This window comes from Taudactylus pleione, unplaced genomic scaffold, assembly GCF_031769625.1.
Source record: "Taudactylus pleione unplaced genomic scaffold, aTauple2 ptg000917l, whole genome shotgun sequence".
Lineage (NCBI taxonomy): Eukaryota > Metazoa > Chordata > Amphibia > Anura > Myobatrachidae > Taudactylus > Taudactylus pleione.
In genome coordinates, this window is record NW_028285318.1 from 698,638 (window position 1) to 726,036 (window position 27,399).

A 27,399-nucleotide genomic window follows, 5' to 3' on the forward strand; every position below is an offset into this window, starting at 1 on the left:
TTAGCTCACCTGAAATCGAATCAAATCGAATGTAGAAATCCCAGTCAAAATCCCACATTTACTAAAATTCAATTTTGGAAGCCTTCTCTAAATCGAATTCGATTTGGTTCGATTTTGAATAGTGATTTCTTCTTCGATTTTTGGATGCCCATGTCCAAATCGAACACCAAATACAACACAAAATTGAACTTTAAATCCCCCAATATAATAGACATGTAGGAATTGTTAGCATGAGCAGGTGTAAATTACACAGAAACATGCACAGATCATGTCATTAGGGAAGTACCATCCTTAGAGGACGGTACTTAAGCCTGTGGGTCGGGACTTGTAGGTGAGTATGTGGGAGTGTAATAAAGTTCTATATTCACAGTGTGTGTGTGTCTTGAGTTTATTTTAATATTTATTTTGCAGGTGAACTAGAGGTGGCCCGCATGCTGGTACTTGTGGTTCTCCAAGTACCAGCATGTGGGGGAGGCTTGCTGGGACCTCTAATTCTCCTGTAAAAGACAATGTTATTTTAGCTACTTTCATACATAATCAACCCGGCACCCACTGGCCAGCTGTGCCAGGGATACACCAGGCTATCAGGCCAGGCCTGGGGTGCCCTGGAGAGGGGCAAACCCTTTATTTGGCGATCCCCACCTACCCAGGGATCCCCAGCTTGGGCTGACTAGCAGTCAGGTATAATGCTTTGGCTGGGGGACCGGGTGAAAGGGTACACCGGCTGTGGAATTACACGCCTGCTAGAAAGAGTTCGGTATTGGTTGTGCAAATTACGGGGAACCCCTACGTCTTTTGTCCCCCGTATTTTGGTCAGATTGGCACCGTACCTATCTGACATCCTTTCTCTAAGAAACCTATTTATCTTACACATTTTAGCCACATACAGACGTTCTAATTCACCTAGCGTTTTTGCTCCATATGATATGAGACATATGGCAGGACTTAGATTCTCCGCCACAGGTAGCGATTCATACTTTTTCTTGAATGTTGCATCTTATTCGCATCGTAGCCACATACAAAGTTGTTTGCAGTGTACGAGATACACTAGACTAATACTTTGATGCAAAGGAATAGATATAAAGCTTACGTGGTACGATGCATGGCGTGGGTCACTTGTATTGGAACTCTGTTACCCAGATTAGCAATTAAGACGAACACAGAGTTACATGTAATGCCAGCACCAGTGGTCAGTGTACCCTTGCATTGTACCTTTGTCACATTAGTGATGTGAATAACAAACATATATTGAATTATTACACACCATTTGCATTTTGGTTAGGTTGTGTTTTCCTGTGCCATCCACAGGGGGGGGGGGGGGGGAAAGAAACATCAGAGGTTATTGAAGGTAGAGCCTGAGGTTGCCTAAAATACAGATGTGTAGGTAAACGCCTACCGGCAGATGATGGCAAATTGTGCAATTTGTTGCTCCACAGACTTTTCAACTTGCCAGATTTTTACGTCACTGTGAATATTATAGATGAAATCCACTAAGGAGAACCCATCCGGCAAGACATTCTGCAGGGAGAAATTGGAGATGTTGCCTCCTCGTTCCACACGTACCTTCAGTTTAGACAATGGGGACTTACATATATAAAGAGGGAAATGTTTCTTCCCAGTGTGTTGTATAGTATGTATTTTTATCTACAGTTGTGAACTGGACAGTATATGTGAAATAACCTGTTCTTTATGATGATTTATGTCATATTTGGTCAAATGAAATTACTTATTCAGAATTATAAGAGAATGTCTGAGAAGCAGCTGATGTTCCTGTTTTTTATTTTAGATCACATCTTATATGTATTGTCCTATCTCTTTCAGATTCTGACCTGAGCATGCGGACGCTCAGTACACCAAGTCCTGCACTCATATGTCCACAAAACCTACATAGTTTCCAGAATGGGAGAGGATCATCTACTTCATCATCCTCCATCACAGGAGAGACTGTTGCTATAGTACATTCCCCACCTCCTACACGCCTCACTCATCCACTTATACGTCTTGCATCACGGGGTCAAAGAGAACAGGCGAATATTGACCGATTGCCAGATCAATGCATTATCCAGATTTTTTCATACCTACCTACAAACCAGCTATGTCGTTGTGCTCGGGTCTGCAGACGATGGTATAATCTAGCTTGGGACCCACGGTTATGGAGGACTATTCGACTGACTGGTGAAACAATAAGCGTGGATAGAGCTTTAAAAGTGCTGACCCGTAGACTTTGCCAGGATACACCCAACGTCTGTCTCATGTTGGAGACGGTAATTGTCAGTGGCTGCAGGCGGCTCACAGATCGAGGACTCTACACAATCGCCCAGTGCTGCCCTGAACTAAGGAGGCTAGAGGTCTCCAACTGTTACAACATCTCAAATGAGGCAGTGTTTGACGTGGTATCATTATGCCCAAACTTAGAGCATCTGGATGTGTCAGGTAAATAAAAACTGTGTTTACAGCTTATGCAATTGCTAAAGATAGAAGTACCCATTTAAGAAAGCATATTCTGTAGGACTCTTTACAATAATTAAAACCAAGGTAAATCTGTTACTGGATCTGGATGGAAAATAATTAAAAAATATTGTTAAAAGTATGTGGTGCACTACCTCCATGTAACCTGTAGGTGTCAATGCTACTCATAAAGATTACAACAAAAAAACCTTTTAATTGTTGATAAAAATGTTTTAGTATAGCACAGTTACAAAAAGGACTGTAAAATATACTATTAAATATACCATTAGAGTTCACTCAGCATCCTGACTGTGTACTTGTTAAATAAATGTGCACTGCCATAGAATCTAATGACAAACAATCTCGATTGTAATTGATTTCTAGTAGTGGTTGCTTCTACAACAGAAAGCACAGGAGCTACTAACCAATCTCAACATAGGTTACTGTCCTTAATTCTATACTGTAAATGCCCCTTTGGCTTACATGTAGGAGCATTAATTGTGCTGAGGCTACTAGAGAATGCTATATTGGCAATTAGCAGAATTGGCCCGGCAGTACTTTGGGTAGTACTGGAGAGCTGGGTTGAATAGCGGATGTTTAAGTGGCAGTGGCAGGTAGTCCATACAATAGGCAACCTATCCATGTTTCAGGTTTATTAACCATTTAGAATACAGGTGGATTTAGATACAGGGTTAAACAGGTTATTTGATTGTTATATGCAGGGTGGAGCAATTGGGTATGCAGGGTGTTATAGTGCAACAGATGGTAATGCAGCATGCACCCTGATGTGTAGTGGTGTGCTCCTTGATACAAGGGGTGGTAGTGTAGGGTAACAGGTAGACCTGTGGGGCTGTGTATGGCTCTATAGCTGGAGAGAGGGGCACATCCATGTGGTATAGACGCCAAAGGAGAAAGATGTGCGAAGAAACTACACATGTGCAGTAGCACATGTCGGCGGTCAGAAGACAAATATGCCTCAGGGACGGGCGCAACACATGACACAGCAGGTCCAAGCGTCAGGGCCTTGGAAAAGTACAGTAGGTCAGAGCTTACTTTGAGTTCTCTGTAATGATGTGGAACAAATGGGCATAAAAGTGCTGTCAATATGAATTAAGCACCAATACAATAGTGGCCTGTTTTGAACCAAAGAAATTAGCAGTACAGTATCTCCTGGTAATCTCAAAAACTGACTTAAGGTGCCCACACACATAGCGATTTTGTACCCGATCTGGCCTATTCCGACACATCGGAACGACAGATCAGGTAAAAAATGCCCAAATCGTGATTCCCCACTCACAATCACGATGCAATGCGCGCCTCTGCAGCTCGCACATCGCATCGTCAGATCTGCCGTGCTGTGCGGCAGATCTGACAATCTAGGACACAATGCACTATAAAAAAGTCTAGCTGCAGGAGATCGGATGAAGATTGGACAGCATATTGTGTGCAGATCGTGTGCTGAGCTGCCGGGGAGAGTTTCAAGGGAAATCGGACACATCGGCTGATTGTAAGTATATCGGTATGTGTGTGGGCACCTTAAGATAGAATACATTTGTAAATCTACATACAGTGAAAAATTTAGACAGAAACCTTCTGTAGGAAAGCTCAGTCCTTACAGTAACGCCTTAGAGAGACTAGGGATAGAAAGGATGATTGGATGGAAAGTGGCCATGACGCACAAAAATGTCCGTCAATCTGTGGGTGTAGTGGAAGCCCTGCACAGGTCCATGCAAGCTTTTTTGCTTAAGATTTAATGGTTAAAAATACACAGAAAAATGTGTGGGGTCCCATCCGGGCCTCTGAGCCTAGGCTGGTATTGGAAATTAGGGGGAAAAATACAATGAGGTCATCCCTATTTTCAATGACCGGCACTAGGTTGAACCAGCCAGGGGGGCTGACACAGCTGGGGGATACATAACGTGGCCAACCTGCCCCAAACCAGTCAATCCCTTGGGACCTGTAGGACACCTGTAAAAAATAATATTAATTAACTCTTTCTTTACACTATTACCTCTGCTCCCAACAGGGTGGTAGAGAGCAGTGTAGTGCCCTGGTGAACTAATGAAAGGAGGCTGTGGCCACTCCTCCCTACAACAAAAAAGCTGAAAAATAGCACTCCACAGGGGGGCTCTGTGTTGGAGACATGATCAGTGTGATCACCCCCCTCCCCCTTCACCCTGCTGCTGCTGACCAGTGGCAACAACCTCCCTGTTCCCACCACAGCCCAGCACACAGCAGTGTAGGCTGGGGAGGTACAAGCTGCTGCTGCTGACAGGTAAGGGGGGGAGCAAGACGTGGGCCCAAGTATATAGTACCCGATACCCCCTGCTCTAAGCACCGATGGCACCCAAAGACCATTGTTTGTCCTCGTGGAGGGGGGGGACCCCATTTTTTGGGGGAGCCCCACTTCCCTAGGAATTCCAGTCCTGGGCTGCCCAGCTTGGGACTAGTTATCATTATGGCAGGGAGACCCCACACTACTATGTGTTCCCCTGTTATAGCGTCAGCGGCCCGGCTAGTGCTAGTTATTGGAAAATAGTGGGAACCCCAATCCATTTTTCCCCCTATTTTCCAATACCAGTTTGGATCTGGTTATGGATTTGGTGGGGTGCCATGCATTTTTTTAATTTATAAACATATTAGGCAAACAAAGCCTGCACAGCTTATAGTGATCTGTGCAGGGTTCATGCAAACTCACCTGCCACAGGGAAGTCTATTGTTTGGTTGGGTTTGTGGTCAGTTTTTGGTCTGTTTCAGGTGGCTTTAAAAGCCAATGCTTTGTAAATCTGCAGTTTGTATAATCATTAGTTGGTCCGATGTTCTAAAGTCGGTCATTTGGTCGTTTTTCTGATGGATTTACCTTTAGTAAATGGGCAGATTGCAAAACTGATGGAAAAATGACCAAAAAAAACAAACTCCACTTTTAACAAATTCACAGAGGGATGAAGAAATGAATGGAAAATAAATTTTAAGAAAGTTGGCCACACTAAAGCCCCAACAATGCCCACTAGTATAAAGCTGAAACAAGGCTAAAACTATTTTAAACAAACTGGGATGATCAGGTGTCATAATGAATTGTACCGAATCAACCATGTGCATGCCCAGGACAGGAGAGACCCACATGTGTACTCAAAGTAGCACACCACTACCATCTATGCCTGCCCACAACTGAATGGGTGGAACAAAAGCACTCTAACATAGATCACATACAGCCATATTGCAGCTGTTAACATTAAGGCATTCCTCAGAATAATCTCTGTTGTAACCAGCAGGGGTTTGGTTTTTCTGGAACATTAGTTTAGTAATGCTAAACATGGGACTGTATAGTTCAGACTGGGGGAGTTCCTAATATATATTCTAGTTCCCCAAATGGGAGCAACAGATGCAGGAGACCATACAAAAACAGTTAAATAAATTAATTTTCTAGATTTTCACTCAATTATAATTTGTGATGGGAGTTTCAGTCATTTGTTCAGTCGTGTTTGGTATATTTTGTTGACATTCACCATGTCAGCATTCCTACTGTCATTTACAAAGAAAATCCAGATGAAATGCAGTACAATTATAAGGTAGTACAATAATAATGTAGTACAATAATAATGCAGTACAATAATTATGTAGTACAATAAAAATGCAGTACAATAATAATGTAGTACAATAATAATGTAGTACAATAAAAATGCAGTACAATAATATTGTAGTACAAGAATAATGCAGTAAAATAAACATGCAGTACAATAATAATGTAGTGCCATATAAATGCAGTACAATAGTAATGCAGTACAATAATAATGCAGTACAATAAAAATGTAATACGATAATAATGTAGTACAATAAAAATGCAGTACAATAATATTGTAGTACAAGAATAATGTAGTACAATAAACATGCAGTACAATAATAATGCAGTACAATAATAATGTATAACAATAATAATGTAGTACAATAAAAAAGCAGTACAATAATAATCTAGTGCAATAATAATGTAGTATGATAAAAATGCAGTACAATAATAATGTAGTACAATAATAATGTAGTACAATAATAATGATATACAATAGAAATGCAGTACAAGAATAATTCAGTTCAATAAAAATGCAGTACAATAATAATGCAGTACAATAAAAATGCAGTACAATAATAATGTTGTACAATAATAATGTAGTACAATAAAAATGCAGTACAATAATAATGTACCGTAGTACAATAAAAATGCAGTACAAGAGTAATGAAATACAATAATAATGCAGTACAATAATAATGTAGTACAATATAAATGCAGTACAAGAATAATGCAATACAATAATAATGCAGTACAATATAAATGCAGTACAAGAATAATGCAGCAGTACAATAAAAATGCAGTACAATAATAATGCAGTACAATATAAATGCAGTACAAGAATAATGCAGCAGTACACAATGCAGTACAGTAATTATGCAGTACAAGAATAATGCAATACAATAATAATATAGTATGATAATAATGTAGTACAAGAATAATGCAATACGATAATAATGTAATACAATATAAATGCAGTACAAGAATAATGCAGCAGTACAAAAAAATGCAGTACAATAATAATGCAGTAGAAGAAAAATGCAGTACAATAATAATATAGTATAATAATAATGTAGTACAATAAAAATGCAGTACATTAATAATGCAGTACAAGAATAGTGCAATACAATAATAATATAGTATGATAATAATGCAGTACAGTAATAATGCAGTACAATAATAATATAGTATGATAATAATGTAGTACAAAACTAATGCAATACAATAATAATGTAGTACAATAATAATGCAGTACAATAATAATATAGTACGATAATAATGTAGTACAAGAATAATGCAATACAAGAATAATGTAGTACAATAATAATGTAGTATAATAATAATTTAGTACAATAATAATGTAGTACGATAATAATGTAGTAGAAGAATAATGCAATACAAGAATAATGTAGTACAATAATGATGCAGGTCAATTTTACTTTTAAAATTTTTAGGAAACAAAAAGGCTGAAGTAAATAAAGCAAATTATAAGCTACAACCTCAAATTACACACCCGAAGCTAAACCTTCACCCAGCTATAGGATGATCAAAACTGTTAGCACACAACAAGATGCAAAATGCGGACTCCTATATCTGGAGTAGCTCTCCTGAAATGGAGGGAATGAGAGCGAAGTAGGACACAATACCTGGTCCTGATCTCACACTTGTGCAGTGGAGAAAAGCATGATCAATTGTTGCCATCAAGGATTTCTGCTTTCCATCAGGCAAGGGTATGTGTCCCACTTGTCCCATATATTTCCCTTTTTCCATACTTCAGACTCCAAATGCAAATTAACAGCGGAAATATGTGCCTATAACTGCAAATGTAACTATATAAGCATGAAGTGGATTTTATCACCAGCACAAACTTCTGGTCACATCAGTGTCTCAATTATTCATTATAAAATTAGGACGTCCTAATGTGAACTCTTGTGAGACAATGGGCACTTTATATAGAGAATGTGTAACATACAGAGCAAGTGCAAATACAATAAGAACTGCTCATAGATATCACTGAAAATTAAATTAATCAATCCATTTACCTGCCTGAAAAGGTGATGTGATGATCTAGGACAAGCTGTATTGTGCTGCTCAATAATTTTTAGCTATTTAGTTAGAAGAAGTCCTCTTTCTTTAGCAGCTTAGTCACGACTATTCCTTGATCCATGTTAAGCACTACTGTATATCTCTGTACAGACTAGACTTTGTGCTATAAGTGCTCTCTAGCTTTGGCACATTGTTTGCATTGGTATTTTGAAACTAATTACTGACACAAAAGCAGTGCACACAGAGCTGTCTAACATTTTTATTTAAAATTAATATTATACTGAAACCTTATTCTAAAACATTTGCAGTTATTTTTGATAAATAAATCATAGACACTCCTACTACTTGTTATTGTTTGAAAAAGAGACATAATTATTCTACAACTTTCACTTATTATTTGACTACAAAATTCTCTACTCACTGTCTCATGGAACTATTGATGGTAATTAAAAGGATTTTTTTACCTTGCTTTTAAATTCTTCCTCCGTAACTTCTTCCACCCTTGTCATTTGCTTACTTCAGCAGGGTCTCTGTATCTACAGTTATTGGAGAGGTCTACTGGCCAATATTCACAATCATTTGTGCAAGCCAAAGATTCTATGCAGCTACACATTGGGGCTAGAAATGACTGTTCCTATTAAGGCTATTTGTTGAGACTCTAACACAAGAGATAGCTTGGATGCCTCCTGTGTTTCCATAACTAACAGAGCACACCGCAGTCCCCATGCAATGTCAGGGACATGATGGTATTGAAACACCAGTGGCTCTTCAGCCACTGGTTCAAATCCTGACCGCAGAAACCCGACATGAGGAGTTTCCGTCGAGGGAAGGTAAGTACTCTAACCCTGCTCTCTCCCCCCATAATCCTATTTTTCCCTTAGTGGTGCCTAGCCCTAACCTCCCCAGGTGGGGTTGTCTAACCCTAATGCCACCCCAGTGGTGCCTAACCCTAACCGCCCATCCTGGCACCCTAAACATAAGTCTCTAGGGGGGGTACCTAACCCCCCAGTGGTGTCTAACCCTAACCCCCCTCTCTGCAGCCTAACCTTAACACTCCTGGGGGGGGCCTAACCCTAATTTCCCCTCTGGGGTGCCTAAACCTAAACCCCCCTGGCCTTGGACATTCGGGATTTTGGCGGTTCGGGATGCCGACATCAGTATCCTGATCTCATTCGGGATATCGGCGTCGGAATTATGCCGGGAGGCGGGATTCCGGCATTGGTATATCAACGGCCGGCATCCCATCCACAGGCAATATCATTACATCCCTTATTTATCATGTTTTGAAAACTAAAGTTTACTAAGTTTTATTGTGGGAGCTAATGGCATCTTCAGGTGGCATTGGCCAGCGCCTACTTACAGGAAGAGGGCCCGCCTCCTCTGGCATCACAGTGCACATGTATGACCTAATAGTGCAGGGATGGAACTCCTCGGTGTAAATTTTCACCGCTACTGTTAGTACAGTAGCAGCACAAATGTCACTGTTAGGCTTCAACAAGACATCTATCCTGGCATGGCAAAGCAGCTATCCCATTAAGGCGGCAATGGTAAATTGCTCTGATAGGTTAGGGAAACACAAATTACTGCAAGTTTCATTGAAAATTTTGCTGTTAATCACGTTTTGATAAATATACCCCATAGGATACAAAGCATAAGATATAGCAAAAAATAAAATAAACAGTATACCCCAACCCAATGTTTACATAGAAGGTACAGTGCATCACTGGATATTGCCTTGACTAGCTGAAATGGGCAAACAACTCATAAATAATATATTTGGAATAGCACTGCGTGATATACTGAAATATACTCATAACTTAAAACTTAAAATGGATTTGGGCAGCTTGGTTAGAAAAATGTTAATAAAATCTCAATGGACTCTGGTTTTCTGAAGACTGTTTTATATGCATATGCTTTACAGAAGACTAAACCAAGTGTAAAGAAAATGTATCCTGTTTTTTCTCATTAAATAAAGCAAAGAGATAGACTAATATGTTCTCATGAATTATCAATTTATAGCAGAACCTTAGGAATGAAAATGTACATTGAACTGAGTGTGGAATAGATCTGTTTGGACAAGTACTGCATGATAATAATATGAAAGCACAGCAGATAATCTTATGGCACGTTAACATTTTGTAGAGACGCTATACATGCATTGCCATAAAATTATGTGTCTGTTTACACCTGGGCTATTAAACAGATGACAAACAGGAGGAGAAAATATCTTTATGCGGATTGCTCTAATAAGACTACAAACAGCCTTTTAAGTTAGATGGTAAGTTCCATAAAAGAGATGGACATACATAATATAGGTCTAATGATAAAAAGATGAAGACATCAGATGATAATTATTGTGCAGAGCATCATTAGATATAAGAGCAGCACTGGTCTAGGTAAGTGAAATAAACTGTGATTAGTATACATTGTTCAAGTCCCGTTATATAAAAACTAAACAATAAAGAGTGTTTAATATTGTCCAGTGTATTCAGTAATTTTTCTTAAATAAAAAATATTATTTCCCTTTGTAGGTTGTTCTAAAGTGACTTGCATCAGCCTGACCCGTGAGGCTTCCGTAAAACTCTCTCCCATGCATGGCAAACAGATATCAATTCGTTATTTGGACATGACAGACTGCTTTGTGCTTGAAGATGAAGGACTGCACACTATTGCCGCTCACTGTACTCAGCTTACTCACCTGTACCTGCGTCGCTGCATCCGCATCACTGATGAAGGTCTACGATATATCATGATATACTGTACATCCATCAAGGAGTTCAGTGTGAGTGACTGCCGTTTCGTGAGTGACTTCGGTATGCGTGAGATTGCCAAATTGGAATCTCGCCTGCGGTACCTAAGCATAGCCCACTGTGGAAGGATTACTGATGTGGGCATCCGTTACATTGCCAAGTACTGCAGTAAGCTGCGCTACCTCAATGCTCGAGGTTGTGAAGGCATCACAGATCATGGAGTGGAGTACCTAGCAAAAAATTGCACAAAACTTAAATCATTGGATATTGGGAAATGCCCTCTAGTTTCAGACATTGGTTTGGAGTTTTTAGCACTCAACTGCTTTAACTTAAAACGTCTGAGTCTAAAGTCTTGCGAGAGTATCACAGGCCAAGGGCTACAGATTGTTGCTGCCAATTGTTTTGACCTGCAGATGTTAAACGTCCAGGACTGTGAAGTGTCAGTTGATGGTCTACGGTTTGTCAAGCGCCATTGCAAGCGGTGTATAATTGAACACACAAATCCTGCATTTTTCTGAGAACATGTAATGTACTAAACATGTTAGCTTAAGTATTAAGAACCATATGCTAAAATGATAAAAATCTAAAACAAAGAAGAGAAACTTACACATGCAGCAACTTACTCATACGAGGTTCCGCTTTTTTGTACGATGAGATATGAAAGTAATGGAGTGCTTTTATCATTTTGTTTGTTTGCAATTTAAATATTTAGATGTATAATGATAATGCATTATGACAATAATGCATAATGTGTGCGCATGTGTGTTTCATACCAGTATAAAACAAGGTGAGTTGGATTTTTTTGAAAGTGAGGAAATCACAAGGAATATCTTCCTGTGCATTACACATTAGTGTGACTGTATTGTAAAATTGCAAAGATATAACATGTTTCAGATGTTAAAGTGCGAGAGAATCTTTGTAAACACCTGAGTCAGTATTTCATGCATTCCAGCACAGTTTTAAAGAGAGGACTGTTAACTGCCAATAATACTTAATTATATTCAAATTGAACTACCAGTTATTTTATTAAAAATGTTTTTCATTATTTCTTTAAGATTTTTTCAATTAAATTAGAAATAATAATAATAAAAAAAAATTGAAGTTTTCCCAAAGTTTTCACTTGGTTCTTTGTAATAGGCTTGTGCTAATCTTAAAGGATTACGGAAACTTTAAATTGCACAGTACATGCTCGAGTTTATTAGAGCCTCCAGATTGGTGGGAGCTTGAATCCTTTTATTGATCTAACAGTGCCAATATCAATCTTCGTAATGTTTTTCTTTTATTGTACAGCACTTGTTTGTTATAGCAGAAGCCTTATTAGAGATTCCATAACAAGTTGGCAATTTAATGTACTGATGTTTTCACCCTTTGCTATAAATTAGTTGCTTGGTTATTTTAAAATTTACATAACCCTGGAAAAAGTTTCTTAAACTAAATCTCCAAACTCATTAAAAATAAAATGTTTAAAATTTCCTGCCCTACTAAAATTGTCACCAGCTACAGCATCTGGTAGTGATAATTCAGTTACTGTGTGTGTTAGATTGCTAACGATGATTTCTGTTAAAATAAATACCATAAGTTTTACCTTAAGGATTTGTAACAGGTGGCCGTGGGATTTTTTAAAATTAAATTAAGTTTTAAAACCTGTCAAGTAAATGAAGCTGAGCAAGGAAGTTTCAACTAATTTAGACATGTTTAAATTTTATTTTGAACCTTTAAGTGTTTTGCCACCATTCCCAGCTGTTATAGTGAGATGTTTACCAGAATCACTTCCACTTGTCAAAGACTGGTAAGATTCCAGTGCTGTAATAATTACAAAGGCAATCAATCAGCCTTGCCATGTGTATCACTACAACAGTATTTTCATATGTATCACTTTGATGTCATGGCCTTGTAGTGGTTCATTGTGTTCATAATTATTTCTAGGACAGTTCAACTAGATTTCAGTGGGACAGATGAGGCCCTAAAGGCATTCCTGCTACTTATAGCTTACCTGTGAATTCCGCTACTACTTTTGCAGGGATGTAGTTATGATACCGCCGGTCTCAATACCGACAGGGGAATCCCGGCAATGGATTTAAGATAGGCGTCGAAATACCAACATCTGTCTTAATCCCGATAACGGAACACCGAAGGATGCCAGCCTGAACGAGGTAAGTCCGGGGCGCCATTAGTGTTAGCAGCGGGGGGGGGGGTCAGGTTTAGGGAACGTAGCAGGGTTAAAGTTAGATTTTGGGGTGGAGGTTAGGGTTAGGCACCCCTAGGAGGGAGGGTTAGGGTTAGGCACCACTGGAGGTACTAGGGGGAGTGGGTTAGGTTTAGACACGAAGGGGGAGGGTTAGGTTTAGGCAGGCACTAACGGGCAAGGTTAGGGTGGGAAGGGTGGAGGGTAAGTATACTTACCCGACCCCTGTCGGGATACCAACCATCGGGATGCCGCTGTCGGTATTCTGACAGGAGGCATCCCAACAACCGGCATTACATACCCATTCCGTTTGCAAACTTCTTTTATGAAAATCAGCCATGTCATAATAAAAGATTAATATCACAGATGTAGAAATTACACCAACCCACCTGTATAAAGTTGCTGATAATGAAAAAATAATCTCAATAACATACCTACTGGAAATTGAGAAATTTTTAAAGCAGTCGCAGACTTTAGAGATTGTTTTTGTAGATTTTTATTTGATTGTATTTCTAAACGCCCAATACATATACTGGCCGTTTTGCCAATTCCCGGATCTGACCAGAACCACCGGTCCGCCGGTCAGAAATGGTTATCGGTGGCCATCGATTCTCATTGATCCGTCAGCGAATCTCTGAAATTCTTTATGGTAAAAAGCCATGATTTGCTGATCCCGATCATATTTTGATCGGGATCGGCAAAACAGAGAAATACATTATGTTGAATCTCACTGATGCCACAACCTTGGCGTCTGGGGATGTGGGAATTGCTCCAGTACGACACAGATGTATGGGAGCTTTAACTTCCCAGTGCCAAGGACGTACCATGCTAGAGAATACATTTATTTTTTTTTAATTTTAGGGTTTAATAGCAGGTATCATAAATGATTTACTGTTTAATACAAAAATGACTAAGCATATCATGCTAGAAAAATAAGCAATTCAAGCTGTGAATGCTGGTCCAATTTATAGCTGCGTAAATTGACTCTGAGTTACAATAAAACATACACGCAGTGTCCGGTTTTTCATCCAGAATAAATTAATTTGTTGCCTCAATAGCATGCATTCAATTAAGATTTACAACATTAACTTGCCTTTTGTACTGACATATAACAAAGAATTAATGAAAGTATACATCTAAATTATCATATATTGCATAAGTACAAGACTTAAATTGCTTATATCATAAAGAATATGTACAAATTTGTATTTCCTCTTATCTTTCCTTTTAAGCAATGAATTTAGGATGAAATATGTCAGTAATAACAATTATCACCTGTATTTATCTATTAAAGAAATAATCATCCTAACAGTTTTTACCATAATTTGGATCACTTTAATCTCATATAAAATTTCCACATCATTTGGTTAATTAGTTTTGCATTAAGAACATCAAAAATAGATAATAGATAATTGTACTATAAAACCACTATCGTTTTTGTATTGGTAAAAACAAATATATTTGTTTACCCATCTCATATTACCTTCAGGTATCATCCTCATTATTATAATTATAAGTGGATATGAACAAGCAGATTTGTTTATATTTCATTTACTTTTGGATATACTTTGGAATATATGCCTGTAGTAAATATTGTCTTTTCAATAAGTTAGACAGATAGCATTATCAACCCATAGATAAGAAAATAACTTTCAAGAATTGTTATTTTTAAATCAACATTTTAGATACATCAATTTATATACAGTAAATGTTTTGTAGACTGCAGCAACAATGTTTCTATATTCTACAAAATTAACTAAATTGTAATAGCAACTTCCTGCTAAGATGTAATGTATGGGGAAGGGGCCATAAAACTTTTCAAACTTATTTGTTATGGGGCATACACACCATCAGATATGTAAGATGAACGATTTGCAAACGATTGAACGATTTCAGCCTGTATTAAAATGAATGAAATCGAACAAATCTGACTGCAAACACATCAGATGTCAGATATCGTTATCTGACAAACGGGAACGCGCATCGTTCATTGTTGCCCACATGTCAGATTTTTCTTTCAGATATGAACAATTGAATGATTTCTTAAATCGTTATCGTTCAGATCTGAAGAAAAATCTGACCGTGTGTATACACCATTACATGTCTTTAGAAATTTAAGTAGAGAAGTTGGTTACAATAGTAATATTGCAAGAGACTCTATTTCTTAGGCTGGGTACACACTATTCGATAGCTCTCATAGATGCGGATCGTGTAGTGTGTCCGCCGGATCCCATGTGTACATAGGTTGTTCATCGCTTCTACCCACAGCAGATGGGACTATGCAATGAACAACGTCATGCTGCTAAATGCAGCATAGAACGATATATATTGCGCAGTCATACACCAGTTTGTGTAGTCTGTACGACCGGTGCGATATATCATTCCATTGCTTCGTGCCATCAACTGGGTACACATCACATAGTGTGTACACTGGCATCATAAGGGGGGTGCGGGCCGCACGGGGTGACACCATCTGAGGGGGTGTCACCAAAATAGCAGAACTGCTCTGCTATTTTTTCGTCACCCCCTCAGATGGTGTCACCGAGCAGCCACACTTGTGAGGCAGGGGAGAGGCTGTTTCCTGTCCAGCAGCTGTAGCTGCCCTGAGCCGGGCTTACTCAGTGGAGCAGCACAGCAACCCCTAGCCGCTCTCCTGCCCATTGACTGCAGAGGACGGGGGCGTGACACATCCACAAGTTTGTAAAGCATAAGTGGGCGTGGCTTTGCGGGACAAAGCCATGCCCCCTTTTGCTTGCACGCGAGAATATGGCCCCTAACCGAGCACCGCACTGGGTGCGATAAACCTGGGTATACCCAGCTTTAGTTGTTGGAGAACTTATTTGTGTACCCAGCTTTAGGTGTTGGAGAACTTATTTGATGTGTTGCTTATAAACTGTAATCAGATACTCTCAATTCTTACATTTTCATACAAAAATCTTAATATAATGCTTTACTATACGAGTATTGTAAAGTCATTTCATTGCTAACACTTTTTTGTACAGTAGATTCAAATATAGCAACTATTTTCCTAAAGATTTTTTTTCCTAAATATGGCTTCTGGTATCTCATCAGTGCTCTGTACTTGTCCCTTTCCATAAGGAAAAAAATAAATATTCTGCAATTGTTTTATGCTAATGAGTACAGTATTATTTGAGGAAATATGGTAAGCATTAAGCTTAATACAAATTGATCACTTTTGTGCCTAAGAATTAATATTGAGTGCCTTACACAGTTATTAGATTTGCCAAATACTTCACTGTGGTATTGTGTCTTAAGCTGCATACACACGTAAAGATTATCTGTCCAACCATCCAACTAGTTGATTGGTTGGAATGAAAATCTGGTAACGTATGAAAGCAAATGACGATCAGCAATTTGCTCCCAAACGCCTGAAAATGGACAAAAACTGTTGTTTGAACAAATTGTGTAGATTAAACATTTAACAAACTTGTCTGACGACCATTTTCATCTGTTTTCTGGCATTTAGGAGCAAATTGCTGATCATCAGTTACTCCCATATGTTACCAGATTTTCATTTCAACCAATCAACTAGGTGGATGGTTGGACAGAAAATCTTTAGGTGTGTACCCAGCTTTAGTCATAGATTCATTGAATCCTTAAAACACATTCAATATATTATTTTAGGGCCTGATTCAGAGTTGGGAATAGAGTAAGATAGAGCAAGTAACTATGGACCTCATTCAGAGGCAGTCGTTAGTTGCAAGCGGTCGCACTGAATCAAGGCGGCCGCTTGCATCCTGAACGACCGCCTCCTTGTCGATCGCTAAGCTGTGGGTTAACACCCACAGCTCTAGTGACCGACATGGGTGATGGTCACGATGGTCAAGACCATCGCGACCATCGGGGCTTACGACCAGACCCTAAGGTTGGGTCTGGGCATTCGTAAGCCCCAGGGAGCTTCCTGCTCTGATCTAGCAGGAAGCTACCCACTGACATCAGCAATGATGTCAGTGGGGCCGCTCCCAAATGGCAAGCGTTCCGGCGGGAACGCCTCAGTTTGGGCAGGCATGCCCCCTGCCCACCTACCAAACGGGGCGAGCTGTCACTCACCATCGACAGCTCGCCCCGTCTACTGCGAGACCCCTAGCAACGGAGCGTCTGTCGCTAGCCGGGTCTCGCGCAAGACGGAGCCAGCTCCGTCGTGCGCATGCCCAGTGGGGCAACATTGAGTCGGTTGCGAGCGCTCAGCACTTGTGACCAACTCTGAATGACTATTGTCATAATGGTTTTGAAAATGTTGACAAACCTGTTCAATTTATATGTAACAGAATTGTTCTATTTGTAGGCTATGTGCTATACTAGCAGGCATAAACTCATGCCAGATACTGTAGCTATTCCATGCCATCTATGTTGCTAATGATAATTTGAGAACTTGTATTCACATCCAACCACTGAATCAGGCTAGGATGTAGGTTTTTTCAAATCATTTATATTTCTTTTCTAACGTGATTAGATTGTCAGATTGGATGGTCCTTAAAAATATACATACATAAGGGGAAAAGCAAATATTCTAAATGCACCCCATGCAATGGTGATGACTATATCTGTCAGTTAAGCCACTATCATACAGAGTTTTGGCATGAACACTGCAATTCACAAAAAAAAAAAAAAAAGCTTGATATCAGCATTGGCAATATGTTCTATTAATAAGTTAAAAATATCAAAGTTATGTACTTATGTATTTGTTGGTTTGCAAAAAAATGAAAAGGATTATGGCATAGCCTATGTAAGACCCACCCTGTGTTTCTTTTTTAGTGCCAGATAAAATAAAACCATTGTGCAGTAGAAACCTACCTTACTAAAGCAATGGTTCTCAAACTCAGTACACAGGTCATATTTTCCAGGTCACCCAGCAGGTGAACAGGTGTATTCATTACTCACTGATACATTTTAAAAGAGCCACAGGTGGAGATAATTATTAAACTTGTTTGGAGTCCGGAGTACCGATTTTGAGAACCTGTGTACTAGAGTAACTAGATCAAGCAATATTAGAGTATTAATGAACAGACATTGTTTTTACACACAATCAAGTCAGTAAAGAACAATACAGATATTTATTTTAGGTTTCAAATGTAGTAATTTCACATTCTAGCAGTTATCTTCTTGGTATGACTTATCTAATCAATCATTAAAAGTAGATCTAATTACAAATTTGGTGGAGACCATGGTAACTTACAGCCAATCAGTTCCATAAACATGTATATAGAAGAAACCTAGTTATTTCACTATGCATATAGGAATTTAAAATGTAAAAAGTATTTAAATTTTGTTCTTTTAGATATGTTAATGTACCAATACTCTGTCTTGTCTTTTAAACATGTGTAACTGTTTAATGTGTTTGTATCGACATGTGATGTTCTTACGAAACTGCACAAATACACTTACAATGCTTAATATTATATCTTTGTGGTTTATTGGTGTCTTTGCCATTAAAATGTGTCCACTGTAAGTAGCACAATAACAATAATAGTGTTGAAAGCATAAGTATTGTACTACATATGCCTATTGTATAAAACGGTGCATGAACAATGAGTGATTTCCACAATATACAGGATAACAGCAGCGCTGTAGACCTCTTCTAAAGGAAACTTGGAAGAGGTCTTCTGTAAGCGAATGTAAGCTAATTTAATTTCCATTAAAACAGTAGCATCCAAAAATAAGAGTTGGCATTGTAAGATGTTATAAAGCCAAATGTAAAACAGTAAGGAAGCCATGTGTTCCAAGCCAACCCGCTATACATGTCATCTATAGCTGAGGTTTTCAACTGTGGACCACAGCATACCGATGTGCCATGTAGCAGATTTGGCAGAATAATCTGTTCTAATAGAAGGGCTAAGAGTTAGGGAGAGAAGGGATGTTTGCCTACAGTCTTGAAAAACTTAGATCCGGGCCTGAGTATGACTGTGAAATCTATTTTCATTGTTAAAATGACAGTTATTAAATATATCTAAAAGTATCTATATTACAGAACATATTATACAATAACTAAACCCCACAGTAAAAGTTTCCGGCCCATGAATCATGATACATAAATAAATTATAAATACATTGCTCACTGTTAGGCTGACATTCCACTGCAAGTCTATAAAATGTATCTCTTCCTCATTCTATTACAGACATCTGAAGCTCCCCCCACATAGTTAGGACAGTCCCGATGGGACTAGATACGAGTCAAACAGCTGAGGCTGCAGTCATTTGAGCTACAATACTGTGTCTGCCTCCTAACATAGCAGCATGCTGCAGAGGAGTGGAGAGCGCACCTTTGGGGTAGTTATCTAAGCAAAGACACTCCAGTTATTTTATGTTTATTATTCAGCTCACTATGGGGTCCATTCATCATGTTACTTATCGTGGGCGGGGCAGCCCCCGAATTAAGGATCCAGCTTGCTGCGAGTAGCAGCAGTGGATACATATTCACCTGAGCAATTCAACATTGCTCTGCTGCGGAGACAGCTTATTCGAAAATCTCTTCCATAGCAGTGAAAGTTAGCACTGCCGAGTCAGACTTAACGCAGGCGCACAAAGCCCCGGCGTCCGGCGGAAAGAGCCAGACAGAGGAGGAGGGATAAAAAAGGATACTTCTTCACAACCAGGGATTCCTTCCCATAGGGAAGTAGCGGGGGTGCGTGAGCTAATACCATCCGAAGATGGTGAATGCTCCCACGGTTAAGCTCCAAAAATGTAATATTTTTGGGACTTGATGAATTTAGGGCCCCATACTATTGTTTGGGGACAAATCGGGGCTGGAAGGTAAGCAGGAGATATCAGTGAAATCTCCTGCATTACCTTCATAATGAACAGCCATGATCCTTAATTTCTACAAAAATAGATGAAAATTGTAATTTTCTCCTGCCTTTATAGAAATTAAGTGATGATGAATGGACCTCTAATTCACCATTGATATATATTAATGTCAGACTGTACTTGGATTAATCTATAATGAGTATGCACATATTTATGGTGCACATTTTGCAAAGAAAATAAGTAATACATATATTTCTATTTTATTTTAATGTACTGTAGTTATGTGACGGCCGCTGGTCACAATCTCGACTGCAGAATGGCGGCAAAGGATTTATGATAGGCGTCGAAATACCGGTGCCTATCATAATACCAATGCCAGAATCCAGGACAACACATGCCAGAACGAGGTGTCCGGGGTGCCCCATCCTGTTAGCCACGGGGGGGAAGGGTTAGGTTTAAGGCACTTAGCGGGGTTAGCGTTAGTTTTTTTTGGGGGGTGGTTTTGGTTAGGCACCCCTAGGGGGGAGGGTTAGGGTCAGGCACCCCCCCGGGAGGGTTAGGTTTAGGGAGCGATAAGGGAGGTTAGGGTTAGGCACCCCTGGGGGGAGGTTAGGGTTAGGCACCACCCCAGGGGTTTAGGGTTAGACACTCCTAAGGGAGGGTTAGAGGGGAGGAGGGAGGGTTATATCACTTATCTGCCGCTGTCGGGATTTCCTGCTGTCGGGCTCATGCTGTCGAGCTAAACAGCCACCGTTATTTCAATCCCATTCCTGTTATACTGGGCAATCCAAAACAGAAAAAAAATGTAAATATTAAATAATCCAAATAAACCGATTATACAGTACCTGGAATATGTGAAGCATTGCATCAATACTATACATATGTTAGGCAATGCAATTTTAGTGACTCTGGCCAATAAATTTGCTGACCTAGCATTTATACTTTTATTTCTCATCACTGCGGGTAAGTATACTTACAGTATTTTTCTAGAAATGACCTTTATGAATCTAATAACTTTACTCAAAATCTATTCAGCACTTTTCTGGGACATCTGCAAGAATGATCATAATTTGGGAAATCTCTGTTCAAAAAAATGAAAAACCAACAGAACTTTTGCAGAAAATTTAAAACACAAATGTAATCCAAGATATTTGCTGGACTGCCAAAATGCATCCAAACCTAAGTACTTCTCCAAGCCACTGATAAACACATTCTAACCTTGCATTCTCTATGGATCATGAATATGTCTAGTATTCGCGCCCTAGACAAAACAAAAATGTGATAATGCTTACTGTCAGAAAGACAATAATAATAATGTAACACATTTGATGGCCTCACTGCACCGAAATATACTTAAGAAACCCCCTATTCCCTTATTTATTTGTTCCATACTCAGATTCCTTTTTGCTTATTATGTAAACCTATATAGTGCATTATTGGTGTTTTTCTCGTCTGGCTTTTCTCTTCACACTGCTTTGTGCATTTAACCAGACCCAGAACTTTGTATGTAATGACTTTGACATTTAGAAGAACATATGTGTTTTTCCCCACATATTTATACCTTATTTAAAATATAGGTTTCCATGTGCGCCTGTTTTTCTGAATACTATACTAGTGCATATTGCTGCTAGCATCAGAAAACTCCCGAAGCGCAAACAAATTGCTGTTGTTTGGTTGTGCTTACTTAGTTTACCCATATGGTACTCTATTGTGTTTACAACAGTGCTGGATGCAGTTATCAGAAGGCACCTGTGCAGGAGCCCCAGTACCAAACACATAGCCACTCTGTACTGAGCTCTAGCCTCCAGAAGCATATAACACATACTTGCAACTCCCCCAGAAGCCAGAAGTCACAGGAGGCTCCCGATTTTTTGAGTAACCCCCGCACTCCCGGAAGAGTAGGCAGATCTCCTGCATCCTGCCCACTTCCTAGTGGGCAGGATGGGGAGAATTTATGGGGATTTTGCGGCCTTGAACCTGTCCGCAGCATCTCCTCTCCTGGCTTGCTCCCAGAGAGGAGAATTGTAAAGTCGGCAAGTATGCTATAACATGGTGACCAAAGAGGAGCCTGTAGTACTATTTCTTCACATATTGTTACACATTGGGGTCTGGGTCCCCAATCCTGAGTTCAGCGTTGTCACCATACTGTCATCTATGTTCCCGCCGGCTGCCTGCGGAATCCCTGAGACCTGGGATAACTTATCTGTACATGTACAGTTCCTGCTGTTCTGCGTCATGGGCACCACCATGTTGGACAGTATCACATGATCTGCTCTGACAAACCAGTCTCCAGCAACTAGTCACATGATTCTTTCAACCTATCAGCTCTAAGGCAGCCCTATTTAAACCAGGGACTGCTGACTGCTCATTGCCAGAACAACTTCTCTCCCCAGAGATTAGTACCTTCTCTCCTGGTTCTTCCATCTGTTCCAGGCATCAGTCTCCAGTATTGCTAACAGCATTTTGCACTTATTTCAGTTACCAGTCTCCAGTATCGCTAACAGCATTCTGTGCTTGTTCCAGTTACCAGTGTCCAGTATTGCTTTTAGCATTTTTTACTAATTCCAGTGGGTGTCTCACAGCACTCATTTCCAACATCACCTGCAGTCTGGTTCTATTGTGCATAGCATTTTGTTGCAACATCACCTGCAGTCTGCTTCCATTGTGTGTAGCACTCAGTTCCAATATCTCCTGCAGCCTGCCTCCAATGCGTCACAGAATCCAACTCCAGCATTTCTACAGCTTGATCCAGTTGTGCTACTGACACCAGTATCTTTACAGTCTATTCCTGCATCTGCTATTTTAAAATGTGTGCCTTAAATAAAGGAGGTTGTAACTGAAGGTGCACATATTCTCCTGTACTGGGAACAGGGCCAGATTTACCGCTAAGCAACCTAGGCACCTGCCTAGGACGCGTTTGGTGCCAGGGGGCCCATGGCACCCCTTAATCTGGCCCTGACTATCACAAAGGTTTCTCTTCTTGTCATTTTAATGTTTCACAGAGGCTTCATAACATGGCCCAGGCCAGCAATATGGCTGATATTAGCGCTTGGCTCCATTACTCCAGCTCACATCCAGATGTCTCTTCAGATCAGCCCCCTGCATCTCTCCAGCTGCCTTCTGTTTCTCCAGCTCACCCCCTGCATCTCTCCAGCTCACACCCCTGAGTCTCTCTTGTTCACCCCCCTGAACTGGTCAAGGTCACCCCTGCATCTCTCCAGCTTTCCTTCTGTCTCTCCAGCTCACAACCATTAGTCTCTTTTTTTCACCCCTTCACTCATTATCTGGTAGACTCTGCCCCTGCAATTGCATCTCTCCAGAATCATCCTCAGCATCCTTACAGCTCTATCCTCCTGCATCTCTCCAGCACCATCCGCTTGTGTCTCCCCAGCACCGTCTTCCTGCATCTTTCAAGCTCAGGCCCCTGCATCTCTCCATCCTCAGCTTCCCATCTGTTTCTCCTGCTTACACCCCTGCATTACTCCAGCTCACATTCCTGTGTCTCTCCAGCTAAAACCCATGTGTCTCTCCAATCCAACTGCATCTCTCCAGCTTAGTCCCCTGTGTCTCTACAGCTCCAATTTTCCCTTCTGTGTCACCAGTTCACAACCCTGCGTATCACCAGTTCACATACCTGAAACTCTCCAGCTCCCCTTCTGTTTCTCTAGTTCACATCCCTGCATCTCTCCAGCTCATACACCTGTGTCTTTCTAGCTCACATACCTGCATCTCTACAGCTCAGCCCTTGCATATCTCCAGCTCAGCCCCCTGCATCTCTCCAGTTCACACCCCTACATCTTTATAGGGCACCCTATGCCCCTATAGGTCAGCCTACTGCATCAACTATCCCACTCACACCCTTTTGTCTCTCTAGCTCACCCTGGCATCTCTCCAGCTCACCTTCTTTCTTTTCAGCTTACACTCCTGTGTCTCTTAAGCTCACATCCCTGTTTCTCTCCAGTTCACACCCCTGTGTCTCTCCAGTTCACACCCCCTGCATATTTCCAGCTCATTCCTTGTGTTTTTCCAATTCACCCATGCATCTCTCCAGCTCCCCATCTGTCTCTCCAACTCACACCCTTGCTTCTCTCCAGCACAGCCCCCTGCATCACTCCAGCTGCCCTTCTGTTTCTCAAGATCATCTCTACAGCTCAAACCTGAGTCTCTCTTGTTCACCCCCCTGAGCTGCTCAAGGTCACCCCCTGCATCTCTCCAGCTTTCCTTCTGTCTCTCCAGCTCACAACCATGAGTCTCGTTTGTTCACCCCTTTCCCCCCTGCATACAGTATGTCCAGTGCCCCCTCCCAGTGTCTCTAAAGCCCCCTCTTTCCTTCTTTTCTTCAGGCCATCACTGTGACTGATGAGGTGGCCCCTGCTCCTTTTTGTGGCAGTGGCAACATGACATCATGTACACTGTGCCACGGAAAAAAATCAGTACAGCTGCCGGGACCTAAGAAGTGAGGCAACTATGGCCTGAGAGTGCATCTACTAATACGGGAGTTGGATGGGCTTTCTTATAGGATTCCTCTTAGAAGAGGAGTCTTTAACTCTGACACTCACTTAGCAGAACTAGTTCCACCCCATTCCAATTTAACCCCTGACTGTGCACCAGGCTAGACAGCGCTGGTGGGGTGGTTGTGGTTGGACCACAGGCCACATTGTCCCTGGCAATAGCCCTGCCAGCTTGTTCCTTAAACTGCTCAATTTGCCCTAGTTTCACCACTGGAAATGGACCAAATTCCTGATATCTTCAAGATCGTAAAGTAGGGTCTGAAGTTAAAGTAAAATCAAGTAAGATAGCTAGGGGTCTCACAGCCCAAATTTTATCTATAAGCCCTGAAAAACTAATTTCGCTAAGCATCATATGGATTGTGGGACCTCCAAGCCCATATTATGTCCCCTGAGTAACACCTGAGTTACTGGCCAAAATGAGATAGAGGAGGTGTTACAGTTAGGAGACAGAACAACCTCCCATAGTTTGTAGGCTGCCAATGCAGTACTGGGGGTAGATTTACTAAAGTGTGATGCTATGGGCAACATCTCTTCATCTAAAAACATCCACTTCTAATAAATATATCCCCAGATCTCTAAGCAGAACAAAACACTCAATTTTGTGTGGATTTGTGTCTGAAGCACAGTACTGTAAGTACTATGCCAGTTTGCTTATTGTAAATTTTGTGATGTCATTGTGTATGCTTTCAAGAGATTGTGTGCAACTGCATACACCCACATGCATACCTGCATGCATACCTTACTACTGGAGAGCGCTCGCAAGCGGGTCAATGTTGAAGCCCTGCACACGCGCAGCGGCCGCACTGCGCGTACGCAAGCCCCGGAGCGACAGAGAAATTCTCTCGCTCCGGGGCTCACTACAAAAGGGGCGGCTGTCGATGGTGATCGACAGCTTGCACCGTTTTGTAGGCGGGGTGGGGGGGTGTCTGGACAAACGGAGGCGTTCCCGAAGGAACGTCTGCCGTTTGGGGGCGGCCCCACTGACATCACTCGTGATATCAGTGGTGAGCTTCCGGCTCTATTAGAGCCGAAAGCTCACTGGGGCTTGCGGCAGACGAGACCCTACCACAAGGGTCTCGTCGCAAGCCCCGATGGTCGCGATGGTCTTGACCATCGCGACCATCAATCTGGCCGCTCGCTAAAGCTGTGGAGGCCGGCTCTTTACACAGAAGCGGCCGCCCTCATTCAGAGCAAGCGCTCGCATTTTGCGAGCAGCTCAAAATGAGGTCCTCAGACCATATGGTACTATATCATCTATATGCGCACAGAAATACCGTATTTGATTAATTTGTTAGCAACTGTATGTTACATTTTTGTGGTCATTCCAATTGCTGGCAGTGTTACATTTCTGTAGTCCTTTCACAGGGATGTAGTCAGGAAGCCGACGGTTGAAATCCCGACCGCCGGCTTCCCGACTTTCTAATCCCGGCGTGGTACTAATGACAGGCATCGAAATCCCGACACCTGTCATTAGACCTACGCTGGGAGCCCGACAACTGGCTTACCGATCGAATGTAAGCCAGGCGCCGGGCACGGACAGCAGCGGGGGGGAGAGTTAGGTTAGGGGGCTCCCGGGGGGGACTTAGGTTTAGGCACCCCCCTGGGAGGTTAGGGTTAGGCTAGGGGAATGGAGGGTTAAGGTTTAGGCACCCTCGGGGGGAGGTTATGGTTAGGCAGCCCCCCAGGAGACAGGGTTAGGCTGCGGAGAGGGGGGGGCTAGGTTTAAGCACTTAGAGGGGAATTTAGGGTTAGGCACTTGGGGGGAGGTTATGGTTAGGTACCCCTAAGGGAGGGTTAGGGTTAGGGGGTAGAAGAGGTTTAGTTAATACTTACATTTTGACGTTCGGGATCTTCAACCCTGCCGGGCTCCCGCTGTTGAGATTTGAACTGCCGGCTGCATAATACCTACTACAGCCCTTTCACAACACAGTAATCAAACAAGTGAGTATATTTTTTGGAATTAGAAACATTTCCATTCCACTAATGTCCAGGCTGCATGTCTACACATTTGTAGGATTGTGCTAAATTCTCATTACTCCTTTGTGATGAGGCAATCAGTCATGTGCCCGAAAACATTACAATGTTAATGTGAAGATGGGTGGCTTAGGTAATAATGTTTTTTTTAATTTATTTATTTCTTACTAGTGTTCCAGCTCTCTAGTTGCCACAGTGCTTCATATGACACACACCCTGGTTGTCGGTCATGACAGTACAGGAGACTGATATGATCACATACTCAGCCTCCTCCATTCATTGTGTCTGTTTCTCCATAAGGATAAGATTTTTTTTTTGCAGCTAGATTTTGGAATATCTTGATCTTTGTCAAATATATTCTACAAAAATTGTCCCATCTATGAATTAACAGACTATTCCATCCCGCACATAAATAAGTTCTAAGGTGTATTTGTTCTAATTTTGGAGACAGTGCCTTCTGCCCATTGCTCCTCACTCCTATATTAAATTCAGCCATAGAGCTGCAAGTGGCCTCCAACACCACACAGACCCCCTCTAGGTTAGTCATTAAACAAACTCCTGGACTTCTCTAAACCTGTTTTCATTATCTTGACTGTGTCTGGAGGATCACTCATGTATGTGCTGGATGCTGGATGGTCTGCATTGTCCATGTGTTTTAAGGAGGAGGTCTTAACACGAAAATCTCAATTTCTAAGATTGTGCAATTTGATAATACATCAGTTGTAAATGCTATCTAAAATTACATATTTTCTGAGACACATATAATGCATGTTGTTCCATTCAATTTTTGGGCATAAAACCTATTTTAATTCATTAGCTAAACCATGCTAATACTGTATGGGATGATATTTCTACTCAAGCTCCATAGATATGAAATATTTTGATATTTAAAATAAAAACTTGTTGATGCACTCAACACACATTTCATCAAGCTGTATACTGTATGTTTTTCTACTCAATCAAATGTAATGTTCATCTTCACTTAAGGGGGCATAGCCACTGCATGTTGGGGATGGCTGCACCTCTCTGTGAGTGGGCCTAGCATGTAAGAAGCACACACTCACAGGAGCATGGCATAGCATCCAGCAGCCGGGACTATAGTACTCACTATTAGGATGGTGGGACAGTCCCATAATAGCCACATTTTAGCTGGATGTA

At 41.0% G+C, this 27,399-nt stretch overlaps 1 protein-coding gene across 2 annotated transcripts in view; it reads left to right on the forward strand.

Annotated features, from left to right (window-relative positions):
- Positions 1–11,816, forward strand: part of FBXL7 (F-box and leucine rich repeat protein 7) — a 387,411-nt gene extending 375,595 nt beyond the window's left edge. For both annotated transcript variants that reach the window (XM_088459625.1, XM_088459624.1), the window contains exons 3-4: positions 1,822–2,433; positions 10,588–11,816. In XM_088459625.1, coding sequence (XP_088315751.1) covers positions 1,836–2,433; positions 10,588–11,324 — 1,335 coding nt within the window. In that variant the 5' untranslated portion in view covers positions 1,822–1,835 and the 3' untranslated portion in view covers positions 11,325–11,816. The remainder of the gene's footprint in view (positions 1–1,821; positions 2,434–10,587) is intronic.
- Positions 11,817–27,399: the final 15,583 nt, after the last annotated feature.